We start from the raw sequence: 16,565 nt of genomic DNA on the forward strand, positions 1-16,565 counted from the left end.
TAAAGTGAGCGTTTCAGTGCAATCCTATGGCTGCGGAATCCCTGCGATTCCGCAGAATTAATGGACATGCTGCGGATTTTTCCGCTATGCGATTCTGCAGCGGGAAAATCAGCAGCATGGGCACAGCAACTGCGGAATCCCATAGGATTCAATGGGGGTGCGTTTTTTAAGCATTTCCGCTGAGGTGGAAACGCTTTAAAAATGCAACGTGGGCACACAGCCTTACACTCATGGCTCTCGCCATGCTCTCAGACTGCAATCCGCTGCAGAACAAGCCATGATGGTGCATAATGTCTACTTTCATGTACCAGTCAGGGTGCGTTGGCAGAGCGCTAATCCACACGTCCGTACATTTGCAGTGCAGTATAAGCCATAGCAGTGCATTATGTAATGACGTGTGGATCAGCGCTCTCTGCCTGGTACATGACCATACACATTATCATGCTGTCATGGCTTGTTCTCCAGTTGATTGCAGCCTGTATTTGCTGCATCTTTGTGACCAGTCCAGGAGCATGGCGAGTTCCACGACTGTAAAAAAGAAGCTGTGAAATAAGCAGGCATAGACCCCAAATGGAGGGGGGGGGAGTAGGAGGGCAGGTGGAGCACAGAGGGTCTGCAGCTTGGCAGGAACTCGCCACTTCGCCTGATCTCGGACAGCATGGAAGGAGGTGTTATCGGGGGGGGGGGGGGGGGGGGGGACGCCTGGTTGTTACTTGGAGCCAGGAGCAGGTCATGCCCCGTGACCTGTGATGTTATATCCCAGAAGGGAGGGCGAGCACCAGTGAGCAGATCTCCAGTCACATTCAATAGCGGGTACTGTCAAGACCATAAGCAATACTATAGATGTTATCTTTCCAGTTTGTGAAGGCATGTCCATTAAAATTATTTCCCGTTTTTTCTTCCAGTGTATTTTCACAATGGGATAAGCCATGGAGCCTGGTCTGACTTTTGACCAGCTCGCCTTCTTTCTCTTTCTAGGTGGCGGTTTCTATTTTACCTATATATCTTTTCCTATGGAGTATGGTTTCTGTGGACGGTAAGTAGTCTTCCTGCGCATCAGTCACAGCCGGTCTCAGACTGTGTCGGCTGACACGAGGTCTCTGAGATCCACTCTGTTTTGACCGTGAATGGAAATTGGCAAAATTTTCTTGGCTTGATAGAACTCGCTAAACAATGTGTAATCCTCTGCCTGGCACCATCGCCTTTTCACTGGGAGCAATGGACGGTATTTTTTTTCTGTGCACACACATTTGCCAAGTTCAAAGTGCAGATGCTTCCTGTCTCCTAATTAAACATTAGCGGTGTATTCCGTTGTATGTGGTATGTCCGCCACCAGCTGTTAACCCTTTACATCCACAAGTGGGCACGTAAAGCTATAATTTATGTGCTAGGCAAAAGCAATCTCTAAAATAGTATAAAATATCATTATATATCAAAGTTGATAGCCAAGATATGCCATTGCTTTATGATCCCCCGATGGATCCCCCTGGTGGTGGGGGTCTGACTTCTGGGAACTTCCCCAATACCTTTGTGGTCAGGTCACTAGTGGTCCTGACATCCCTTCCGGAGTGGTTACTGATTTCGGTTGGCTTTTTTTTTTTTTTTCTGTGAGACAACACATCAACTTTGGTCGAGACATATGTCATGTATCCCAAGACCGCTGGGTCGGGCATCCCCCGAGACCGCTGGGTCGCTGCCGAATTCACCATGCATGACACTCATAAACATTTGTTACTTCTTTGAAAGAGGAACCACTCTTGTGAATTCATTTTGTACTTATGGCTCTGTGCATCATAGTGATTTTATGTCTATTTTTTTTCTTTTTGCAGTCGCCCTGGTTCTGGGATACGCGACAGTGCTGGTACAACTACCCCTATCAGGTAGAGAATACTGGACCTTCATATAATATTCAGGACTTGAGCAAACAAAGCTTATATATTTTTCCATAATAATAATTAATAATCTTTATATAGCGCTAACATATTCCGCAGCGCTTTACAGTTTGCACACATTATCATCACTGTCCCCGATGGGGCTCACAATCTAAATTACTAAAGAAAGATGTTCCAGCATCATACTGTACACAGTGCCTGCAATGCTATGAATTCTTTCTTGCACCCCCTATTGCCCCACTTACTACAATGGACCATTGTACAACTGCTGACATCCCAGTGCCTGCTGCAGTCAGGTTACACAGTGGCAGTAACTTCATAGGGCGGTCTGAAGGTGAAACGGAACATGTCTACTTTCCTGTTTCCACCAGTCCTCTTAGTACAGCAGTGTGACAGATCAGCTATGTCCTTGGAGGCTTCAGATTCTCCTTCATGTATCCGTCAACAGTTGAAAGAAAAAAATGACTTGGCGTTATACCGGTTTTATGTAACTAAAGAATAATACTGAAAGACTCTATTCACATCATAATTTTTCCATTCTACATGACTGCACCACGAGAGAGGGGATTCGCCCAATGAGGACAGGAAGCCTTCAAGATAAAAGGGGCTGCTCCTCTCTCTGCATCAGTTGGATTCCTGTCCTCGATTGGGAACCCTCAAGATGAAAACCTCTTGAAGAACGAGAGGATGCCTGGGTCGGGTGATTATTCCGATCACATGCACCACCAGGAGTTCAGCGCACACCAGTATTGGTTACTGGCGGTGCGCGCAAGCCGGGGAACAGAAGTGCCGATGGGCACTTGGAAGGAGTGCGCACTACAGGTAAAATCCGGCACAGGTATGGAGAACATTATCCCCAGGCCGGATACACCCGGGTAGTAATCTGGTCGCTAGATAATACAGCACGCACCAGATGTAGTTGCCGGTGCACACATAGGCCAGCTGTAATGCGCATGCATGGGGGTACATCCAGGAAGCGCAAGCGGCCAGCAGGTGCAGGATCAACCAGGTGATCAAAAAAAAAAAAAAAAAAAAAAAATGGGGTAATGCTGTCAGAAGTGCTGGTAGGGGTCACCAACCTTTCTAGGTTGAATGTGACTGTTCTCACCTGAAAGCGGCAGCAGCTATCTTTTTAAGATTGAGAGCCTTTTTCGCCAGAGCACTTAGTCACGCCAGGAGGTGCAGGAGTGGCGATCTCGCTCAGATGAGAGGAGCCAGACGCGCCATATCTACAGTGGAAGCCGCTCGGACAGCGTACAGGAGGATCATCATGGTGTTAAAAAGGAGGGGTCCACAGTCCCAATGGGAGTCATGTGTACAGACCAGTCAGCCTCCGGATCCGGTACCCATCCTGTGAAACGTCCGAGTGGTAAGTGAGCTTCGACTTCGAGAAAGTCCAGTACGATAATGTCTGTTCTCTTTCTCTCTCTCTCTTGTCTCCTCTCTTCCCTCTTTTTACATGCATTGGTGGGGTAGAGCATTGGAGGTCCCTAGAAAAGGGGTAATTCAAAGGCTAGGAATAAGGAATATTCCTTAAGGAAAAAAAAAAAAAAATCCCTGAGGAATAAGTTGTCAGGCCTGTATTAATAAAAATAAGCCTGAGATCACTGATACAGTCATAAGTCTGTAAGTCAGGAAGGACCTTGCAGTCAACAGACATGGATGGTAAAGCAAGGGATAGGCCAGCCCGTCATTGATCTCTCAGGAGGACTCCATAAGGATCAGAGGAGGACTTAGTTAAATCTCGCTACTGAGAAGGTAGCTCAGATATGAAAGCTACGTTCCTAGTGGACGCTACAGTACAGACAAGCTTATTAAAGCAGTCCGGCCTACCATGGGGCTGGTAGATGCGAAAGCATTAGAACTCATGTTCGACAGCTTGCTATAAGGAAAATGTAGAGCCTTCCCTATTAACTAACAGTGGCAAGGACTCGGTAAAGAGAATGGGAAAAATCAGAGAAGTAGGCCCAGATAATCAATTCCCTGAAGAGGAGGTACCCCCTTGAGGAAGAGATCCTCATCCTGGGATAGCACTCCAAAGATTGATGTAGCGATCTCAAAAGTCGCCAGAAAGTCCTCCCTGCTCTTTGAGGATTCAGGTTCCCTGTAAGAACCTATGATAGACAGATAATTGTCTTAAAATAGCCTGGGAGGCCTCGGCTGGGGCACTAAGGGCCACCGGTCCTTCTAGGCCTAGCGTGAGTGCATTCGCCAGTTGGTGGTTCCTAAAGGCAATACCGGCCATGAGAGCAGCGGCAGTATTCCCAGCTGAGGTTTCAGCAGGTTTCAGCAAGGCTAGCAGCAAAATCAGCAGCTTTGGTTAATGTGGAACGCTGAGCAGTATGGCTTAAATACTGGCGGGAGGTCACACAGGCATGACGTATTAAGAAATGCCGACAAAAAAAAAAAAATTCCCAAAAAACAGCTATTTTGGGCCTTTTTGGCGCTCCTTTCAGAATGGAAGCCAACGGGAAGGCGGAAATCCAGGAGATATGGATCAAGGCACAAACAACTCTGACTAGCGTTCCAAAAGTGGGAGAGGCTTCTACTTTAGCAAGCCCTCCAAAGACACCAAAAAACCCCTTCCATTGACAGGCCTTCTCAGGTGCACTTCCTCCCAGCTTGGGAAAGGTTCTCACCTGGATCCGGTAAATTATGGGATCAGGCGGGAGTTAAGGTTACACCACTGGCTTCCACGAGGACATATACAGTCCTCTCAAGAAAGATGGTCTGGAAGGGGAAGCAGTCTCACTCCTAGACAAACATGCCCTGGAAGAGACCGCAAATACTACAGAGTGGCAGTCAAGATGAGGTCTCAGTGGCGTCACTTTTAATACGGGGCTCTGCCCTTTGGAGTAGCAATAGTCCTCAAGTTTTCACAAAGTTTAATTGCAGAAGTCACAGTGCACCTCAGAGAAAATATACTCTAAGGATACCATATCTGGACAACTTCTTGATAGTGGGAAGAAGTCTCCCTTACTGTCAAGAACAAGTCAGAATAGTGATGGAAACACTACAGACGCTGGGGTGGCAGTTGAACCTCAAAAAGATCCAAACTGGAACCGGAAAAAAGAGCCAGGAATGGCTCTGTGAAGGACCATGTCGGTATTGGGGGGGGGGGGGGGAACCTCACCTCACCTCACCTCACCTCCTGCATACCAGCAGTGAAATGGGTCAAGTTCCACACAAGGGAACTGTAAGGGTGTGTGCTACAGAACTGGGAACTTCAGGGACAGTTAGAGCAAAAGCTCACCCTCCAGACTCTGTACTCCAGACAATCAGGTGGCGGTTACAGATGGTCATCTCCAAGGGGAGTACCTTATATACATATATATACATACATACATACATACATACATACACACACACACACACACACACACACACACACACACACACACACACACACACACACACACACACACACACACCCTCCAAGGTGGTCACAACGGATGCCAGTACTTGGGGGTGGGAAGCCCACCTAGACACATTATGGCTCCAGGATCCCTAGACCAAGAAGGAAAGAAATCTATCCTCGAACGATTAAGAACTTCTCACAAATCGAAAAAACGCTAAAGGAATTGGTATCACACTTAGAGGGCACCATGTGAGAGTTCTATTAGACAACCAGACAGTGGTTGCATGTGTAAACCACCAGGGAGACACCCGTTCTTAGTCCTTGATGACCGATTGTCACCGGTCCTTTTAGGCGGAAGGTGACTGCTCTGGTCAAAGGGCCTCCGCTAGGCAGTTTGAGGCCGGATCATAACTCTGGCAGAACACCAGTTCCTCTCATTATCGGATGCATATCCGAGGTATAGACAACCTGAAGGCAGACTGTCTGAGCAGGAACCACTTGAGGCAAGGAGAATGGTACCTAAAAGAATCCATTATTCAACGGATAATGCACATGTGGGAAAAACCCAGTATAGATCTCTCTGCCTCAAAAAGCCAACAGGAAGGTTCAGAAATTCTGCTCCCTAAGTCCAGCAGACGGACCATTGGCAGTAGTCGCCTTTAGGATAAAGTGGACATCAGGTCTTCCGTACACCTTCCCTCCAATATGCCTCATACCAGCGGTTTTGAGGACGATCAGGGAGGACAGAGCCAGAGTGATTATGATAGCCCCCTTTGACCAAAAAGACCATGGTCCTACTGGCTGAGAGTGATGTCAGTCGCAGAGGTCTAGGCCTCTACAATCACCCTCAGTTATCCAGGCTGCAGTTGACAGCCTAGAATTTAAAAGGTCACTACTAAGAGGGATTCTCAGCAGCGTTAATATCTACCTTACTCAGTAGCAGAAAACCAGGGACTACAAAAAATTTGTAGGAGGATACGTAAAAAAATTCTTATCTACCTCAGACCAAAGACTGGAAGGGAAAGTCACGATGGTGGCAATACTGGATTTTCTGCAGAAAGGTTTAGGATTGGGGTTAACTGTCAGTACCCTAAAAGTACACATCTCAACCCTGGTAGCCTTATGACCAGGTTTATCCGGGCCTGTACTAAGAGCTGACTCTGTCCCGTCCTCTACTCCTCCTCCTTGGGATCTAAATTTAGTCCTATCATCGGTGACAGAAAGTCTGTTTGAATCACTAAACACAACATTAGATAAGGATTCTAACATTAAACAGCCTTATTAATGGTGCTCACGTCGCCCAATAGGTGGAGGATTATGAACAAGACCCTCCCTACACTCAGGCCATAGACGATAGTTGTGTAAAAATTAGATCAAGCATACCTTCCCAAGGTGGTATCAAAATTCCATAGGGCTCAGGAGATAATCTTACCATCTGTTTTGTCCTGACCCTAACTACTAGAAGGAGGAGAGACTCGATTGACTAGATATGAGGAGATGTCTCCTGCTGTATTTGGAGGTAACGAGACCTTGGAAGAAACAGGGGGCCTTATTTGTCTCATTCCAAGGGGCAAGGAAGGGCCTTAAAAGCCTCTAAACATACTATAGCTAGATGAGTGAAAAAGGCCATTAGGACAGCATATATCAGTACAGGCTGGGCTATTCCAGAAGGTATAAAAGACCACTTCACGAGGGCCATGACTACACCCTGGACGGAGAGAGCAGACGCTCCCACAGACCAAATCTGTAAGGCGACCTCTTGGTCCACTCCGTCTACGTTTGTCAGATATTATAGGTTGGACCTATTTGCTACCTCTGATCTCACATTCGTGAGAAGAGGGTTACAAGCAGTGATCCCTCCCTAAGAGAATAGGAATCTCTGTAACTCTCTCGTGGTGACATCATGTAGAATGGAAAAATGCGGGTATTACATACCTGGTAATGTGTTTTTTCATGAGACATGACGGCACCCTTATATTCCCTCCCTATTGATCACATCATTAGTGGGATGCATTATTAACATTATACACTCCCTTGGGGGTTGGAAATTTAGTAGTGTAAAGGATGTATTATTTTTATATGTACACTAACCTGCGAAGTTCCTCTCGTGCTCTGTAAAACTGATGCGGAGAGAGGAGCCGCCCCTTTTATCTTGAAGGTTTCCTGTCCTCATTGGGCGGATCCCCTCTCTTGTGGTGCCATCATGTCTCATGAAAGAACACATTACCAGGTATGTAATACCCGTGTTTCCAATTGTGACTACAAAGGTGTCAACCGAACCCCATAGATACTAATGGGGTCCATAGGATACTGTGTAGTGTCTGTCGTTTTGATGATAGAAGAAATGGCACCGTAGATGCCCACATCGCCCAAAGTGGAAAATTCTGATATAAATTAGTTTATTTCATCCAATTTCAGACAAAGATGTCAGAAGGGAGAATGAGAACCCTCTTATTCATCTGCAGATGCCGATCCAACTAAGAGCTGTTTTCTACGCTGTAGACCATCCCAAATGAGAATAGTCTCAACCTTTAGGACGCAGTCAGACAGCCATATGAATCTGAATGCAGTGCACAGACTGGCCATTAGCACTTCTGACCTGAGCGTGACCGCTTCATGTATTTCTGTGCAGCTGTCACGCTTGGTTTGGGAGAGCCGCTGGCCAGTCCGTGCACTGCGATCAGATCTCATTCCAATTTCTATGGCCGTCTGACTGTGCCCTTAGACTGATATGTTGCACAAGAGCGTAATATAGGGGTGTAGAAAGGTTCCCATAAGAGCAGCAAGTTCCTGCTCGACTGCAGGTCTAACGGCTGAACTTGCAGCTTATTATAGGGGTGTACAATGCTTTCGTTTCTGCTCCTTTCACCCATGGTCAGGCTGAGGCTTGTGGTTGTGATACGAATGTGTGACAATGACTTACTGTAGAGCAGCAAATCATTGAGATAAAGGAGAAATATGGATTTGGCTAAAAGAGGATGACCTAGCCAGACTATAAGTGGTCCCTGTTCTCAGATAAGCAGGACCGTACATGGTTTAGTCTCTGAATGGAAAAAGGATTTTTCTTTTCATCACTAGCAAACTTAGATATTGGTATCACAAAATGTGTCAGAAAGCTGCACTAATCTTAATTACAGAATTATGTGTCTCTACTATCAAAAAACAGTTTGTGTGCTTACTATGTTGCCGTCCATACCAGGGGCGAGTTTTCTTTAACAGGTTTCTTTTGTTAGGAAACCACACCCACTTTGCTAGCCACGTCCACTGTAAGGTACACGTTCATCAACCACATAATAAAACTAACGGTAATTAAAAGTAAAACCGCCTAACCCTGCTTATTACCCCACCTGTATCTTCATCTGTAGTCCATTGCCTCCTGTCCAGTCCCTTTGCTCCAGTCACACTGTCAATCACTCCATGGTATAGTGTAGTATTAATGGGGTTTTCTACAACTTTTTAAAGTTAGTACTAAAGAAACCCTGCTCAAATTAGAAAGGTCAACCTCCTGTCCCTTTGTCACTTCAACTGTCCGCTGCACCTAATCTCTGGCCTCAGCAGCCACAGGCCAAATATATGCGAAATACCACCACAGTGACCGCAACACATTTCCACCACATACTGACCGAATAATACCACATACAAGGGACAAATGACACCACATCATGACCAGACCATATATTACCACCACATACAAGGGACAAATGACACCTCATATTACCACCACATAGTGACCGAATAATACCACATACAAGGGACAAATGACATCACATCAGACCACATATTACCACCACAATAGTAATACCACATAAAAAGGATAAATATTAATGATGAAGCTAGCGTGCTCAGATAAGATTTTATCCGAGCATGCTTGTGTGCTAATACAGTATCTTTGGCATGCTTGAATACTATGTTCGAGTCGCCGTAGCTGCATATCTCGCCACTGATCAACAGCAACAACACATGCAGGGATTGCCTAACCAGATCGCATTTTACCACCACATAGTGAACAGATAATACTACAATAATGATCATGAAAAAACCCACAATACGATCACTAGTATTACCATCAGTGCCACTGTATGCAGGAGCTCTGTGTATAGTGTACAGGTAATAGTGATCACCAGTGCCATTATACACAGAGGCTCTGTATAGTGTACAGTATACAGTTAATACAGTGATGTCTCTAGGTGAAGTCCTTCATCTTCTTTTCTTCATCCAGTTCAGACCATGATCACATCTTCAAGCCAGGGCTCGTCTTTGCAGAAAATAAGACATCTATAGCTGATCACTTTTAGAGCACATTCCCCACTTTTTCCCTGGGTCACCAGTTGAAGAAAAAAAGCAACATGTTGCCACCCTGCTGAGTAACAGGACCTCCCTTTTTTCCCTCCATTAAAAACAGCATCCTGAAAAGTAAAATATATTACAGCAGTAATAATGTTCCCTAATTGGCCCCTACAGTAATTATGTCCTCCACTTGTCACCATGAAGCAATAATCAGTGTTCCTCTTCCCGCTATGTTCTCCCATCCTGTAATGGCCCCATATTGCTGCTATTCTTTAATAAAATTAAAATAAAATTATATATACACACACACACACTGTCCTCATACACGTTAGCAGGGTGTGCAATGAGACATGTAGCTAAACCCCCGGTCTTTAAGAAAAGAGGCTGTAAAATTGTAACCTTCTTTTATTGATTGCAGATGTGACAGGAAAGGGTGAAACTATAGGATGCAATAACAGGAGCATTTCAGAATATATAACTGCACAGAGCATAAAACCCAGTCTGCAATACACAGTACCATGAGGTAATACATGGGTACCATGAGGTAATACATGGGTACCATGAGGTAATACATGGGTACCATGAGGTAATACATAGCTGATGATTACCTATTTAATACAACAACGTTATAAACACAGGATTATAACACCTAGATAGTGCTTACCAACTATGCTTAGAGCAGGCTGTTTAAGAAGCATGAAGAACATGAATGGTGTAGTTTTCTCCTAAGACACATGGAGGAATAATGGCTGCTGTTCCCCTCACAGTGTCATAAACAAGACTATGATGTAACAGGAACAATCCCACAATACATTGCAAATTAAACTAGAATCTATGCATTAAACGGCCAGCAGGTGGTGCTGTTACCTTACAGTATGAAATATATGAAGGATTAATACACACAAAAATGACTTTCTAGACAGCAATTATATGGCTGGACAGAACAATATAAATATTATATATTCTTGCCTATCCAGCGGTGTCCTCTTCCTCCACTATGTGTGGCGTGGATGGGCCGGCCCATGGCAGTGACATCATACGCTGGCGGCATCAGCTGCCAGTCTGATACGTTGGCGGCTGTTAACTATTGTAGTGCAGGAAGTCGGTGACTCTCTGTACTGTAATACAGTTCGTGTATTGCATGTCTTCGGACGCACATTCAGTTGAAGGTGGCAGGAACACAGAACCGGATCAGGGCGCTGCTTCATGCCGGTTCGGGGGACCAGCTGCAATTTGAACCATCGGTTCCCCCGAACTGGTGGTATCTCTCAGCTGGTCCGTACAGCCAGGAGTTTTTCTTTCACAATCCCAGAGTAGTAGCGTATAGACCCTTTTTATGGTTCCCTGAGATCCGTTCATATCCTGTAGACCATGGATACATCATGACTTCCATATATCAGAATTATAACTTTACTTTTTTGTCCATTTCCTCAACAGCCGCTCACGCAGGGTCTGTACTACTATTATATTCAAGAGCTGGCGTTTTACTGGTCCTTAATGTTCTCCCAATTCACAGACATCAAGCGCAAGGTAAGGCTTCTCCGAGAATAAGGCCATCTCAAAGCTAATGGGTGGGAGCTGGGGTACCTAGAAGTAGATTCATTAATGAGAATTGGCTCCATGTACATTTTGCCCAAACCTTACATTTATCATATATGCAAGGAAGTCTCACATGTGAGCATGGGGCACCATTCATTCACCCAAAGAGCGTCCTGCCGGCCTCTATCGGGTGACATGCATTATGATGATTCCATGAATTATGTTCCTCAGTAGACCAAAGCAGCAGAAGAAATAAGAAATGAGCTTTAGGTGACTCGTACCAATAACTCGTGGTGGCAGTTCATATATCTTCCAAAAAAAAATGGCCACTGCTAGTAGTATTGCAATGCTATGCAGTAACTAATGGGGGGCAACTATAGAAGCAGGTGCTGCTACTAATGTGTTATGGCACCCAGAATAAAAGTATAAGACAACCTATTGTCAGTCACTTCCTTGCCCAAATTCTGTATCTTTGAGTCCCCATGCATACAACTAACAAATCTACTGCTAGGTGCCATGCTCACACCACAGGCAGCATGTGAGCCTGGCCATATGATTGCTGCCGGGTGTGTTGTTTTTTTTTTTTTTTTTTTTTTTTATTGCTTTTCTTTTAAACACTTCTGCCTTTCAGAGGAAATCCTCTGAAGAATCTGCCACGGACTATAGGGTGTGAAGGGGCCAGTCCAAACCCTGGGCAGTGTCTCCCTGCATCACTGTAGTAATTGACAGGTGTTTCCTGTGTGCGTACATTTGGATACACCTGTCAATCGGCGTGATGTGAGAAGGTGACCGGGGAGGCACTGGACTACTCTGGTCTTTTCCTAGGATACCCACCCGGGTATTTAAACGGTTTCCCGTGACACGCTGGAGTGTTTTAGAAAAAATCATGGCTTGCTGCAATCATACGGACAGGCTGTGATAATTGCAGCCCACGGTTTTGGACAGATTCCCCTTGTAAGCTTTACCAAAATATCGGCGTCCTGCATTGAGGTGGTGCACTACATGTATGGGCCTTCTGTAGGAATCATTGTTACTACTGGAGAACCTCGTATCTTGTTTGGTGAACCTTTAGGGTATGTGCACACGTTGCGGATTGTGCAGCGGATTTTGCTAAATCCACAGGTAAAATGACCTGCGTTTTACCTGCGGATTTAGTGCAGATTTCATGTGGATTTTTTGCAGAATTTGTGCGGATTCCTATGATGGAGCAGGTGTAAAACGCTGCGGAATCCGCACAAATAATTGACATGCTGCGGAAATGAACCCGCAGCATGTGCACAGCGTTTTTTAATTTACATAGGATAGAATGGTACTGTACACCACAGGAGAATCTGCTGCGGATCCGCCGCAGAATCCGCTATGTGTGCACACACCCTTAGGCTCACGTTTACTTAAAAGCTACGAGATCTTATCGAGGACATGAGCAATCCAGCATGGATGATGTAGAGCTGTGTGCCGGGCGGACGTTCCCTCTACAAACACTGCGTATCCTGCCTCGTGCCAGAACTTGACAGTTCCCGGCGGTCCTGTGACTACATTTCCTGTACTCGCCGGTGCTAATTGAAGCTCCTAGGACACAACCACATTCTTTCTTCATATCTTGCCCTCGTGTCTCAATAACTCAAGTCAGCCGACTTTTTATTAGGAAAAGAATAATCCTGATGGCCGTTCTGCACATTGTGAATTCACTCAACAAAGCCATTTCTTTTTATATATCTCTGATCGCTTATTGATAGAGATGGAAATGATCCTTCACCCTGTGCTGCCCTCTTGGAGATTGGCTTTCGGGAGCAATTTTTTTTTTTTTTTTTTTTTTTTTTTTTTTTAAATATGAAATGTTATTAATCTTTCTGCATATACCCTATTCAGAAGGAGGGACTTCCTGCTTTTGGGGACCCCCCTCTTTAGAGATTGGAGCTGCTACAGGGGGCAGCATGTTCTGATGACAGATCCCCTTTTAAGTGCGGTTTTCAGTTGACGTAACATCTAATCAATACGCCAGCAAGGTCTGATGGGGGGTGGGGGGGTCAGACCACTGGGCCTCATACAGTCTTCCCTGGACACTAAAAATTTAATGTCGTGTGGAATCTAGAACCGTTCACAAATGTATAATATCCTCTTTGCTGGTGTAATATCAAAAATTGTGCAGAATTTGGTGCACAACTTAAGGGGTTGTCCAGTCATCTTTTGAAAGTCTGCTTACTGTATATGACTGCAGACTTCTGACTCCTTACAGCGTGAGCACCGTACTCTCTCCAGGGTCACCTGTGAGCATTGGTGGTCACATGCCTACATGCTCGGCCTCGCTCAGTCTAGTTGGAATGAGGCTGGAAGCTTTCAAATCACTTACTTGTGATCATTTGGCCCAGCAACCCCTCCTCCCTCCCTCATCTTGGTGCATGCTGCTATTTTTCCTCGGACCATCCTCCTCCGAGGTTTGGATGGGATTCACCCATTCAACTCTATTGGTCTGCAGAAAAAATGGGAGTGTGATCAGATGCGACATGCTAATGACACTCTTCTGCTCTGCTGCGAGCGGGAGACGAGTGTCCGTGCTCTGTGCTCCAATCCTCTTGCATGAAAGCAGCACAGGGGCGGAGGAGATGGAGAAAGTAATTTCTCCATCTCCTCCCATTGCCGGTATCAGCAGGAATCTCGCCGCACTTTGGTGACATCCGAGTGCAGTGCTATCTTTCACACACACACACTCTCTCTCTCTCACACACACACACACACACAAACACACACACACACCCACACACCCATAGACTTGTATGGGTGCGTGCGATCCGATTCCTGCAGCCATTCGCAGCGTGCTGTGATTGTTTTTACATGCTGAATCAGCATGAGAAAATAATTGCAGCTGTCAGCCATAAAAAAAAAAAATTGGGGTGAGTGCAATCTGATTTTTAAATCAGATTTCACTCGTTTGATTTCATCTCAAGTGTGAGTGAGCCCTGAGACTCTAATCAGCATAATCGCTCCGATTTTCTCAAATGTGGAGAAAGGGCAGGTTCAGGGGACCGCTATCTCTTCACTTTTCAAACGGGAGCAGTGTGATAAACCTGCAGGTGTGAAGGTGTAGGGAGCAATCCTCATGTTCTGCTACTAGTTCTCCTCCATGTTTGGCTTGGAACTGCTTTCCTCAAAACTGCTGAATGATCCAAGACTCCAGAATTATTCTCAGAAACATTGTTCATTGATCACGCCGTATAGCTGGCAGGAAAACTGCAACATTGCCTCAAATGGCCTTTTATCAAGGCAAAGCAGAAACACATTATCCAAACACTTGCGGTAATATGCGGAGCGATTTCTCAGAAGGAATGACGGATCACTCCTCCATAATCCTCACCTCGGCCTCTCATACATCTGAATGAAAATGCTAAATAAAACAATGCAGTTTTGAAACTTGCATAATGCACAGAATGATAAAAACAATTTTTATTGGAGAGGTGATGTAATCCATAAAGATGAATCTGTTGGTAAAATACCATCACACACACTTCTCGGTGGTCTTTGGAGAGCACAGCTGTATTTAACGTCCCTATAAATAATGGGATCACTCCACACATCTGATCCGCAGGATGTAACAAATGCACCGATATGGCAATCATGTGGGATCCATACATGTTTACGCCAGCACAGATAAATCTCAGCCCTTTCATTAGTGGTCCAATCATGGGATCAGCACATATACCACCGCTCCTTGTGGTGACGACGTTCCTGTCACGTGATCCAGTCGCTGCCATAATCTCTGCTCATGCTAGCAATATACTTCAATCGCACAGCCAGCCAATCAAAGATCAGACCCTCCCCCATAAATATCTGTTGGGATCATTAAAGATTTTGGTTCCTGCCGGTATGAATGATTGATTCTCCCACCTTGCAGCATACAGGATCAGTGTGTGGCAATCTGTAGTCTGTCACTCTGACAGTGAACGCAGCGTGCGGCCGTTGGAAACTCTCCGTGGTGGTTCCCAGTAGCTGTGGCACCATGCAGGGCTGTGCATCTCCTGCACGCTTAGGATGCGCAGCCCATTCTGTACAGTTCTGTGTATGGCCGGGGGGTGCGGGACATGGCGCACATAGTTACATTGTAGCACAGTAGAGGTCAGCGTCTTCCTTTTCTTCCCACTTGTTGCTTCTGGCAGTAACATTTTTGCTACATCTGATTCTATGACCCAAGGTCAAATGGTGATTGTTCTACTGTAACCCCACATCTGCCCTACCGCTAGGTGTAATAAATATTTCCATACCGTGCCAGACTTGATTTCCATGTCTAATCGTGTTCATTTCTTACTTGACAGGACTTCTTAATTATGTTTGTTCACCACTTGGCCACTGTTGGCCTCATATCGTTTTCCTATGTCAATAACATGGTCCGTGTGGGGACCCTGGTGCTGTGCCTGCACGATGCTTCTGATTTCTTGCTGGAGGTAGGAGTAATAAACTTGTTTTCATAGTAAAACTGAATGCAAAGTGTATAATGCTGTGTCTAATGGGCTTCTCCATGATAACCGCATACAGACGATTGCCTTCTGTGCTAGTAAATCGCTTGGAAAAGCCCCCGGGTGGCTGAAACCTCACTGGATTTATTATCGGAGCTTCTGTATAGATGCAACGTTTTATTGAATCTCCGGTGCAGAAAGAGGGTTTTCTGCTTTTGGTAAACTATTGTCCACAGGTGCAGTTCAGTGCAGGAAAAAACCCCAAAAACACTGGGGCAACAGCAGAGACCGAGCTCAGTCTTGGCGCTGCAGACAATCAGTGAGCTCAGCAGGTTATGCCATCTACAAAGCCACTGACCTCAGTGATTGGCTGCAGAACTGTTAACATGACGTCAACGTCGCAGACAAAAACGCTTTGACCTAGGCTGCAGTGGAGACTGAGACACAGCACTGGACCCGGGGAGGGTAAGTAAAGCAAGGTGTGGGGTTTTTTCTTTTCACTTTGCCTTGGGTAATAGTATACTTACAGGGGTGGGCAATTAATTTTCCTAAGGGGCCACTTGAGGAAATGGGACAGTGGTGGAGGGCCGAACCAATCAGCTGAACTTAATTCAGCTCAATATTTTATTGTTTTAGAAAATACGGTTTTAATTAGAAATGTATACGGGGAAGGAATACAGGTTACAATAAGCTTTATAGTAAAATCTACTAGATGCTAGTCAACATGTTACCCTACAGCAAAGCAAGTACATTTTCACTACTCTAATTGTCTTTTTTACATAACATACTTTAACTAGTGATGTAATGATTGTATACTTGCGGTCACGTGTCCGCCTGGCGCCGAGAATCCTCACAGCGAGTAGTGCATGTGCTCTGAGGATTCACAAGTCTGCAGTCACAGAGGGACGTGTAACTAGTGATGAGCGAGTATACTCATTGCTCGGGTGACCTCCAACTATTTGAATGTGCTCGGAGATTGTTTGTCGCCGCATCTGCATGATTTGTGGCTGCTGGACAACATGAGTAAAACGTGGGGATTCC

The 16,565-nt window shown here is 45.4% G+C and overlaps 1 protein-coding gene across 2 annotated transcripts in view; it reads left to right on the plus strand.

The window, feature by feature from the left end:
- The window catches only part of CERS5 (ceramide synthase 5), an 88,106-nt gene that overhangs the window by 40,207 nt on the left and 31,334 nt on the right, over nucleotides 1–16,565 (plus strand). For both annotated transcript variants that reach the window (XM_073546121.1, XM_073546122.1), the window contains exons 4-7: nucleotides 979–1,036; nucleotides 1,830–1,880; nucleotides 10,975–11,067; nucleotides 15,384–15,512. In XM_073546121.1, coding sequence (XP_073402222.1) covers nucleotides 979–1,036; nucleotides 1,830–1,880; nucleotides 10,975–11,067; nucleotides 15,384–15,512 — 331 coding nt within the window. The remainder of the gene's footprint in view (nucleotides 1–978; nucleotides 1,037–1,829; nucleotides 1,881–10,974; nucleotides 11,068–15,383; nucleotides 15,513–16,565) is intronic.

This window comes from Dendrobates tinctorius, unplaced genomic scaffold (assembly GCF_039654945.1).
Source record: "Dendrobates tinctorius isolate UK_male_01 unplaced genomic scaffold, ASM3965494v1 ptg000145l, whole genome shotgun sequence".
In the NCBI taxonomy this organism is placed as follows: Eukaryota; Metazoa; Chordata; class Amphibia; order Anura; family Dendrobatidae; genus Dendrobates; species Dendrobates tinctorius.